At 33.7% G+C, this 10978-nt stretch overlaps 1 protein-coding gene across 3 annotated transcripts in view; it reads left to right on the top strand.

Moving 5' to 3' along the window:
* The first annotated feature begins 1334 nt into the window (after positions 1-1334).
* Positions 1335-10978, top strand: part of Mlc1 (Myosin light chain alkali) — a 30540-nt gene continuing 20896 nt past the window's right edge. Inside the window, exons 1-6 of one of the 3 annotated variants that reach the window (XR_001847460.1) lie at positions 1335-1424; positions 1553-1580; positions 4321-4626; positions 6856-6942; positions 7534-7580; positions 8890-9379. Coding sequence is in view for 2 of the 3 variants with exons in the window: in XM_017615338.1 (XP_017470827.1) it covers positions 1422-1424; positions 1553-1580; positions 4321-4626; positions 6856-6942; positions 8890-8930 (465 nt within the window). In the remaining variant the exon portion in view is untranslated. Of the gene's footprint in view, positions 1425-1552; positions 1581-4320; positions 4627-5981; positions 6283-6855; positions 6943-7533; positions 7581-8889; positions 9380-10978 lie in introns of those variants that run through there. The other 2 variants (XM_017615338.1, XM_017615339.1) reach the window with 2 other exon arrangements.

Here is a 10978-nt window from a genome sequence, read left to right as displayed (position 1 = left end):
TTATTACTGTTGTATGTAGTTCCTGTGCGTATTTAAGTAAAAATAGCAACGACCATTGAAGAACAAAAATACAACAACATAGAAAGAAGTGACGAGCTATGTACATTAGGGTGGTCCAAAAAAATATTTGCGGAAGTACAAAATGTTCTTATCTCACCCCCTAGAATTTTTTTAAATGTAAAAAATACCATTCTTTTGGTAAAAAAAATTACATTTAGAGCTGCCTCAAACCCCATAAAGTTTTGCATATATTTTATAGCGGGATAAAACGCTTTGTAAAAATGGTAGATTTCATTTTCTATCGTAAAACTTTGTTTCTCTTTAGGGGACTTCCTATAACAATACCCAATTGTTTATTTAACCATTTTTTTATTATTAGCTATGTATTTGTTATAGGTTCCCAAAAGCCACAAAAATGCAATGGGGGGAGCCATACAAAATCGTTAGTATTAAAAAATGGTAAAATAAACCATTGGGTATCGTTACTGGAAGTCTCCTGAAGAGAAACAGGGTTTTCCGATCGAAAAATATCAATTTTTAAGAATTCTATATCTACCATTTCTACGAAAAATCGTTTAATCTCCATATAAAGTATATGTACAACTTCATGGGCTTCGAGGCAGTTCCAAATATAATTACAAGAAAAAAAATACAGGTATTTCTTATACCATTTAGAAAAATCCTAAGTGGTGAAAGCTTGCCATTTTAAACTTTTTTTGGACAACCATCATGTACATACATACATAAATGTGAGAGAGGTACTGATGAAAATGTTTTATTTTTTTATACATAAATATATACATTTTTTATTGTTGCTGTGGCAGTCACTTCGCCAAGTATGCATGTCACCTGTATGCTTCGATGCCAGTTACCAGCCGAAAAACAGCAGCACCAGCACCACCTCAGAGTGAGTGTATTTGTATTTGTATGCGTTGGAAAATTTGCGCCGTCAATGGCGCTGTTGGCCGCTGAATGTGATAGGAAAATGTAATAGGAAAATGTGAAAAGTAACAACAGCTAAACAAGAACAACCTTTCGGAACTTTTTAAAAATTCTAAATGGCTTCATTCAATGCGGCATACATTCATATTTGTACACATATGTGCATACGTACATACATATATTTATACAGGTAAAGTAGTGCATGTGTGTAGAGTGACACCGTCCCACGAGCCGACCACCAACCGATCGCCAAGCATTTTTGCAATCGGTCGCCGCCACACAAATACCCTGACACCTCAACATTTCGAAACTTCGTGCATGCGTTCGGTTTTCTGTGCAAGTTCGGGAAAATTTCGAAAAATATTTTGACTGCCCAATCGACAAGAAAGTACCTAACACGCGTGCTGTAGACGAGAAACGTTCAGTCGAGACAGAGCTCATCCACGGGTTAGTTGATTTATTCTCATCCAACAGACAAAATGGTGAGTGGCTGATTTGAGTGTAAAAAGGAATACACAATTTTCTACATAACCTCAATAACTTAAATATTGTATAAAGAAAAAATGCAAAAATTTAAAGTAACTTTCTTTACTGTCTTTTCTAATTTTAGGCCGATGTACCAAAACGTGATCTTGAAAGTAAGTTTAAAAGCAGTAAAGCAATTATTTCTAAAAAAAAGACGATAACAGTGAAAAATGCTAAAATGTTGGAAAATTATTATACAAGCATTTGCAAGTTGGATTTAAAATTCCTTGAAGAAAAAAAAATAGCCAAACTAAAATCATAAATATTTAAAAACTGTGTAAACGTTTTTTTATGTTTTATGTTACATTAAGACGTGCTAAATATTAAAAAAAGTGTTCGCATCTAACCAAAAGAAGCCTACAAGCCGGAAGCTTACATAATATTGCAAAGTGATAGCGGTATTTCACTACAATTTAAAATTTTGGAATACCAGTGAATTCTTTGGCGGAGCTCGATCTTTTTATGGGTAAACTTGAACACACACACACACACACATACACCAGCACATAGCGACACAAATCACCTAACCGCCCACGCTTCCATATTTTATCTACAACTGCATATTTTTGTTGGTTAAGGTGCCCATAAAAAGTATTTTAAAGCAAATTCATACAATGAAATGACAACGAAACGAAACGGAAATGAAACACTATTTGTACGCTCTTGCCACTGCCTTTGACGTCGGCCACGTTTACAATTGTTTGCGTGCTATTTTTAACAAATGGCTGAATGCCGAGAAGTGTGTTTAAAAAAGTCTAAGTCGTTCAAAAACAAATTTTTTTAAAGAAGAAAAATAGGTGGATATAAAAAAAAAATCGAAAAACAAAACTGTGTCTGCATGAACGGGCAATCAACAGAACGGACATCACTAAGCAAGCCGAAAAGTGTGAACAAAAAAAAAGGAACTAAAAATAAAAATGAAGGACGAAAAATCTAGCGTACAGTAAATATGTGTGCAAATATTTGGTGCTGCTGATATGAAGTACATATGTGAATGTTCTGCTAGCTATAAATACATATATATGTACTATGTATAGAGAAGAAAAAAATCTCTGCATACAAGGCAGAGGATCGGCAAAAGAGCGAACGCATTTCTAATTTTGGGATATTTTTCTTATAGTTTTTCTTTTGTTGCCTACCTCACATACCCGACATATATGTATATATGAATATATAAAAAAATACACACACATGCCTGCGTACATATGTATGTATGTATTTAAGTTAACGAACAAAAAAATAAAAAAATAAAAAAAAAACGCAAAATATTTCATGTGTTTTCGGTTCGTCGATACGTTTGTTCGTTCGTGTGCTCGCCCGCTCATTCAGTGATGAATTCGGGTGTCAAATTTCCTATACAGACGAATCGTGTACGCAGAGTAAAATTCCCAATAACCGAGTTGAGACGTCGTCATGCCAAAAAGTATGATACATACGAGTTGAAGGCCCCTAAAATGTGGGTGTAATGCAAATATGGAATGTGTCATAAATACCTTCGACTTGTACTTGAATAATTGAGATCCGAGTTCGGTTGTAGGCATGAAGAGGTAAAGTGAACATCTTTCGATGAAAGATGTGCTAAAGCGATATGAACTGGGAACTACATATGTTTTTATGATTGATTTGCTCTGGTTATGAACCAAGGTCATCTATTCGAGTAACTTAAATTAAAGTAGCAAACATTTTGAGAACATTAGGAATGTTAGGGCACTGAATGTAATATGTTTTTTTTTTTTTTTTAATGGGCTTTTTTAATATTAAAATGAGAAACATTGACCTCTAGTCTGTCGTATAACTAAATTTGAGAGATTCCTGAATTTTTGAAAGATCAGTAAAGTTCAACGCAGCTGAAACCAAACCATGAAATCCACTATAATTTTCATACTACATACCAGAGATGCCAACTCTATTTAGGCTAATTCCCACAATGATAGTGTCTAATATTAACGTCAAGTTAAAAGTACCGCTATGCACGGTTGCAATTTCTTTAATATCCACACGGTTGCATGAGGAAATTACGTTATATTTTAAATCCATAACACCGTAATAAGATATTGGGCCTCATGCATAAGAAGTGAGCTCAAGCTCAGCCTAAACTTTTGCACCGATGGAGTGAGCTTAAGCTCAAAATTTTGTATGGAAAGTTAGTCGGAGCTTAGGTATTAGACACGCTGTTTTTACAAGTTGAAATTTTATTCTAAATTAATAGGAATCTTCCCCCAAAATCTAAAGCCGTTCCCCGATTCCCCCGAGAAATTAAATTCCACCCTAATCGGGGAATTCCCTCCCGGTTGACAGCATTGCTACATATACTATACTATTACTTGACTCGAAATCGAAATTTCAGAGCGAAATTCCCTTTGAGTGGTGCAACAAGCCATTGCATATTTTTGTGTTTTTTTCTAGGTCATTTATTTTTATAACGCTCAAAGATCAATACTGCCTCATCTGAATGCAATGTTATTTCACGCAAAAAGTTTAAATTAAATTAAATTAAATTAAATTATATGCAAAATACAATGAAATGCTTGCAAGCGTGAATTGAAAACTGAATAAAAAATCTATATAAGTTAAAAAAATAAAAAAATAAATTATTGAAACCCAACGTTTTATAAAACTAAAGGTAAATTATAATACCAATATACAATAAAAAAAAAAAAAACAATAATTGAAACATACGAAAAAGGCAAAGTAAATTAAAACAACCAAAAAATTAATCTATTCGCGCATTGCTTTTGCTACATGCAGACAGAAGTTTTACAAAATTTTAAACTTATGTACATAAAAAATATATTTAAATATATCCAAATCAATGCACGTACATATTTAATTCCTTTTCATCTCCCATTCCAGATATCGAATTCGTTTTCGAAATCATGGGCTCTGCCGGTGTGGGCATTGATGCCGTTGATCTAGGTGATGCCCTCCGCGCCCTCAACTTGAACCCAACCTTGGCGTTGATCGAAAAAATGGGCGGCACCAAGAAGCGCAATGAGAAGAAAATCACCTTCGAAGAATTCATCCCAATCTACGCACAAGTGAAGAAGGAGAAGGATCAGGGCTGCTACGAAGATTTCATTGAATGTTTGAAATTGTACGACAAAGCCGAGGATGGCACAATGCTGTTGGCTGAATTGCAACACGCCCTGCTGTCACTTGGTGAGTTTGGCAGAATAATATGAAAAGTCAATGGAAATTAGGAGCAAAGCGGNACGGTAAATTTCGGATATGCTTGAAATTTCAATATTTCGAAATTTAAGGACGCTAATTTACTTAAAATGTATACACCCCGGCTTATCATGTAGCGGTAGCTTTCGGAAAGGGCGAAAACATATATTTAATACTTGCGCCGGGTATTTAATGTTCGGCTCCGCCCGAACTTAGACTTTCTTACTTGTTTAATATTAAAATGAGAAACATTGACCTCTAGTCTCTCGTATAACTAAATTTGCAAGATTCCCGAATTTTTGAAAGAGCAATAAAGTTCAAAGCGGCTGAAACCAAACCATGATATCCAATATAATTTTCATACTACATACCAGAGATGCCAACTATATTTAGGCTAATTCCCCCAATGATAGTGTCTAATATTAACGTCAAGCTAAAAGTACCGGTATGCACGGTTGCAATTTCTTGAATATCCACACGGTTACATGAGGAAATTACGTTATGTTTTAAATCTGTAACACCGTAACAAGATATTGGGCCTCATGCATAAGAAGTGAGCTCAAGCTCAGCCTAAACTTTTGCACCGATGGAGTGAGCTTTTAATTAAGCTCAAGAATTTGTACTGAAAAGTGAGTTGGATCTTAAGCATTAGGCTCGCTAAATAAATAGGAATTCTTACCCCAAAATCTAAAGCCATTCCCCGATTCCCCCAAGAAATTAAAATTCCACCATAATCGGGAAACTCCCCCCGGTTGACCTCACTGCTACATATACTATACTATTACTTGACACGAAATCGAAATTTCAGAGCGAAATTCCCTTTGAGTGGTGCAACAAGCCATTGCATATTTTTGTGTTTTTTTCTAGGTCATTTATTTTTATAAAGCTCAAAGATCAATACTGTCTCATCTGAATGCAATGTTATTTCACGCAAAAAGTTTAAAGAGAGCAAGCCAAGTGGAAGTTTGACGGCGCATGGTCAGATAGAGAGAAATTATATGCAAAATACAATGAAATGCTTAAGCGTGAATTGAAAACTGAATAAAAAATCTATGTAAGTTAAAAAAATAAAAAATAAATTCTTGAAACCCAACGTTTTATGAAACTAAAAGTAAATTATAATACCAATAAACAATAAAAAAAAAAAATAATAATTGAAACATACGAAAAAAAAGCAAGGTAAATTAAAACAACCAAAAAATTAATCTTTTCGCGCATCGCTTTTGCTACATGCAGAAAGAAGTTTTACAAAATTTTAAACTTATGTACATAAAAAATATATTTACATATATTTAAATCAATGCACGCGCATATTTAATTCCCTTTCATCTCCCATTCCAGATATCGAATTCGTTTTCGAAATCATGGGCTCTGCCGGTGTGGGCATTGATGCCGTTGATCTAGGTGATGCCCTCCGCGCCCTCAACTTGAACCCAACCTTGGCGTTGATCGAAAAAATGGGCGGCACCAAGAAGCGCAATGAGAAGAAAATCACCTTCGAAGAATTCATCCCCATCTACGCACAAGTGAAGAAGGAGAAGGATCAGGGCTGCTACGAAGATTTCATTGAATGTTTGAAATTGTACGACAAAGCCGAGGATGGCACAATGCTGTTGGCTGAATTGCAACACGCCCTGCTGTCACTTGGTGAGTTTGGCAGAATAATATGAAAAGTCAATGGAAATTAGGAGCAAAGCGGTGTAAAATATATTTTTTAACTCTTCAAAAATGTGGGGAAAAATAACAAAAATTGGGTGTAACTTAGACCAGGGCGGTCGCCAAAAGTTAAAAGATAGCATTAGCTTTTGGGTAAATCTCAAGAATTTTTATATACACGTAGAAAAATTTCCTGTTTGGGAACTATTTAAAGAAAGTTTAGTATTTTTTCAAAGGCGCTTAATAAGTAATTAAGTAAGGAGATGAGAATTTTTTTTAATTATTTACCGAAGAAAACTTTTAGCGCAAAAAATAGGCAATATGAAATATCGAGTGCTCTTGAGGCGTGCGAGATTAACGAAGACAGTTGTTAAGAGTTTTGTTGGCTTTACGATTCAACTTTTGAATTCGGCTTTTGGGCAACCACTATTTTTAAGTGAGCTATCGTTTAGGTCAGTGCTTTTGAGCTTTTTGGTATAATCTAAGCCATTTTTTTTGTCGTTTAGCTGACTACGATCATTTACCAATTTTTGTACTAACTGATTTTGTAAATTTGCAATATAGGTGAGGCATTGGATGATGAGCAAGTTGAGACTCTCTTCGCCGATTGCATGGACCCCGAAGATGATGAAGGCATGATTCCATACTCCCGTAAGTGAAAGCAAAAAAATAAAAATAAAGTACCACCAACTAATCAAGCGCATATGAAATGAAACTATTTATGTATTCACAACAATAACAAGCGCCCTCGTTGCTCATCCAAAAAATTGCCCAATAGTATTATGCATATTTTCACCTAAAACAAATTTTTTTTAACTATTTATTTATATGTACATATGTATGTATATTCGTATTTTTTCATATGTAATACATTTGTTTTTGTTTTCCATATGTATTTTCATTCTATGTCGACTTATATGTACCTACGTTTTATGTGGCAACCGAATGTTTAAATATCCAAAAATAAATCCCAACGCACTGCGGAACGATATATATGTATCACCAACCAAAACACAAAAAAAAATGCACTACTTCCAACAACACTTCACTTCCCCGTACGTATGTGTATGACGCACCACCACTTTGTTTTACAACCACACACACACCCACACACAAAAACGCCACCCAAAATGGCCCAAAATTTCTACGCACAAACTTGCACAAATTATGCCTGCGTGAATTATGAAAATGTATGAACACCAAAACCATTTCCATTTGTAATAATGTGTGTGCGCCGTGCAGAGTTCATCCAGAGAATGATGAGCGATCCAGTTGTCTTCGACTAAACGGTAAGTACTTAATTAAGTATGCAAGCATAAAGGATGGGGTTTGTAGCGGTAAATTATGTATGTAGGTCAAAGTAAGGGGTGCAAGTTTTGGAGTAATTTATTAGAAGAAAAAAAAAAACGATAGTGTGGGGGACAGCTTTACAATGGCAATTTGGAAACGACAGGCATAGCTCAGGAAAATCGAGGAGGGCCCGGAAAAACTACAAATATCACCCGAAAAATAATTAGGGGGAATCCCTTGTGAAACTCTCAAAGTCTTAAACAGTGTAAAATTCGTACGTTTACGAGGCTGTTACGGGAATGCCCCCTTTTGCAAATGTATAAATAGGTGCGTAAAGTGTCAGTTTGACAGGTTGAAAAAGGGTTTTGTGAATACATTTGTTAAGTTAGTAAGGATTTCGTGAACTTTCAGCTCGGACGGACTGTTGCTGTTTTTAGGCATCGGTCTTTTGAAATAGTCAACGTTTCTTAGACACCCATGTTAGAAAAAGTAGTACCAAGACGTATCCAGAAAAAATACCCAACGTAAGCAGGGATCGTAACAATAAAATCATAATTAAACGTTAAAATTGGATTTTTATTTTTTCGACCAAAAATATTTAAAACGGTTAAAAATTATCGAAAAAAAATTTAAAGTAAGCATTATATATTTTTTTTAAATAAACATTTTGGCATTTAATTTGCGGTCCTTTTCGAATAGTAAAACGCGATGAATGCCTCAAAAGTAAGCAAGGCTTATCGACTATTTTCTGTTCAAAGAATATACGGAAATGCTTCTCGTTTTTGGTTTGGAAAATAAAATGCAAAATTATTGGAATTTTTTGCCCAAAATAATACAACTGTTTAAAAAGTTTTATTGAGATTTTTTACTTCAATTACTACTGCAATTCTCTGCAAATTTGTAATTTATATTTAAATTGAAATAATTCACAATAACATCCATACTTTGATTTGATTTGAAAGATTTCAACAGAATTTCAAACTTTTTAATCAGAATTTTTAGAAAGCTTTCGAGTATGCAGTTTTGTAGCCCATTCAATTTAAGTAATTTTAGTATATGAATGTCTATGTATGATTATCTGTATATCGGTATATCTGTTCCCCACAATAATATTTGCTGTATTTGTTTGTCAATGTTTGCACAGTTTGTTTGTATTGATACACAATAATTATCCGGGCGGTTTGTCAAATGCAATACATAGATTATATATTTAGGTACCTATTTTAACTTAAAATATTTATTAAAATAAAAAAAAAGTATTAATTGTAAATTTTTCATTTTTTCTTTCTTTCTTTTTCCACTCAACAGCATTTCTTGCCAGAATGTGTGAAAGACCAGATATGCTATAAAATCACCATTCACTTATAGCGGCAACCATTCTCCATAGATGTTTTATTCATCTCTCTCTCGTATATTTATTTTTAATTAATTATTTAATTAATTTTTTCTTCTTATGAATACACTAATTGCATTACAAATGTAGTGCGATTACTTTTCAACGAATATCTACAAAAAGAGTAGCAAAACAAAACCTTACAAACACAAATTATGAAAAGCTTAAAGTAATTTTTAAATTATGTATATAAATCCAAATTATACCAAAAAAAAAAAACTAAAATTATAAAATAATTTTGTTGTTCATTTATTTAATTTTAATTACATAAACACCAAAGAAAATGCTATATATGTATATGACTATAATATACATTATATATGGAATATTAAAAAATAACAACAACCAGCTCGTGTAGTCAACGTTGCAAAAAGGACTTAATAAATGTTACTATAATAAACAAAGGTGCTGTTTAAGCGACTTATGCATTTCCCGCATAAACAAAGAACAGCGAACACCCACACGCATTTATATTGCATTCCCGCATAAACCAAGTGCAGCNGCATAAAATACATATTAATATCAACAACCACTTACGTGAAAATCTCAAACAGTGTCGTGTTTGCTGCCAAAGGTGCAGGAAAAATCTGAACAAAAAAAAAACAAAAAACTACAACAACGAAACAACTTAAGTCGAATTTATACAAATGTATTTATCTCTCTCTCTCTCTATCTTGCGTATAATATATTAAAATGCAAGTCATATTTACTATTTATTTGCATGCATTAATATATATTATTGTGCAAATAAATAAGGAAAACAATTTCATGGCGTATGGTTAAAAAACAGATTTTTTTCGTTGTTTTCTATTTCGCCACCTGAATGCTATGTGTTGCGCAGCGTTTGGAACAAGAAAAACCATTATTTACTAAAAAAAAACAAAAAAAAAAAAAATGAAAACACAATTAAAACAATACAATTTTTTAATTAGTTTAAAAAATTTGCTTATTTGAATTATATAACTACCCAATTTGTTACAATTTCCATATTTCTATTTAAAACGGGCCAAAAATTGCAATAGAATTATGAAAATAAGTACATCAAAATAAATACAAAGAACAAAAACAAAAACATCGAATAAAGTGTGTACAAGCAATGTGCGTATGAATACAGCTTTGTTGATAATTGTTTTTGGTATTTTTGTTTTAGTCATAGTCAGGCTACATACCGCCCATTGAACAGTTTTCAGTTCAGTTGTTCGTCTGCCGCACATATCGCTGTCAAGAATGCCCGTCACAGACAGCTACTACCAAAACGAGTTTTGCCCACCTGCGAAATATTATCATTGCTTAGCGAAATATTATCCCAGTTTCTGATGGAAGCTTCGATAGCTGAAGGTGGCAGTGCTATAATTAGTTGCGGACGAAAGAATGCGAGGTATGAGCCTCCTTGAGCCCAAATGTTCGGATGTCTCATTACGGTGCGGTGGCCTAATAAGGTCATTATGGCCTTACATACTTTTGTGATTGGAAATAAGGCCATTATGATTTTATTGCGCCTTTAGAAAATTATCTTTAAAAAATATTATGAGACGTGAGCGGGATGTGGTAGATCACTGGGGCGAGCAAACGCGGACCCGCCAAGTTATGCACACGCAAAATTATGAACAAAACAATCTTGGACAACCACACGACAGAGTGGACTTATATTTTAACTCCATACAGCTCAATTCACTCCTTCACTTGGTCGAAAAATAATCGCGAGAAGAGTTCAGCGCCAGTTTTTTTTTTGATTACGGCCGAGGGGCTTGTAATGAAATAATTAAAAAAAAAACTATAGTAATGGCATATATTTAACTTTAAGTTTCAATAACCGTTAAATCCGTAGGTTTTTAAAAAATTATACAAGACCTTTTTGTAGAGCGTCTATTTTCCTACAAAAATATGTATCGCACTTTTCAGTAGGATAATTGAAAGGTGAGAAAAAAAACTAAAGTTAACAGGTAAACCCAACGAAAATGTTTCAGTGTTTTGTTTTTGTAGCAGCTTACTTAACTCTGTTTA

Source organism: Rhagoletis zephyria, unplaced genomic scaffold (genome assembly GCF_001687245.7).
Source record: "Rhagoletis zephyria isolate East Lansing unplaced genomic scaffold, Rhagoletis_zephyria_1.1 Rzeph_scaffold_01002, whole genome shotgun sequence".
Classification (NCBI taxonomy): Eukaryota; Metazoa; Arthropoda; class Insecta; order Diptera; family Tephritidae; genus Rhagoletis; species Rhagoletis zephyria.
The sequence above is the reverse complement of the archived record's forward strand: the minus strand, read 5'-3'. Positions and strand labels throughout refer to the sequence as shown.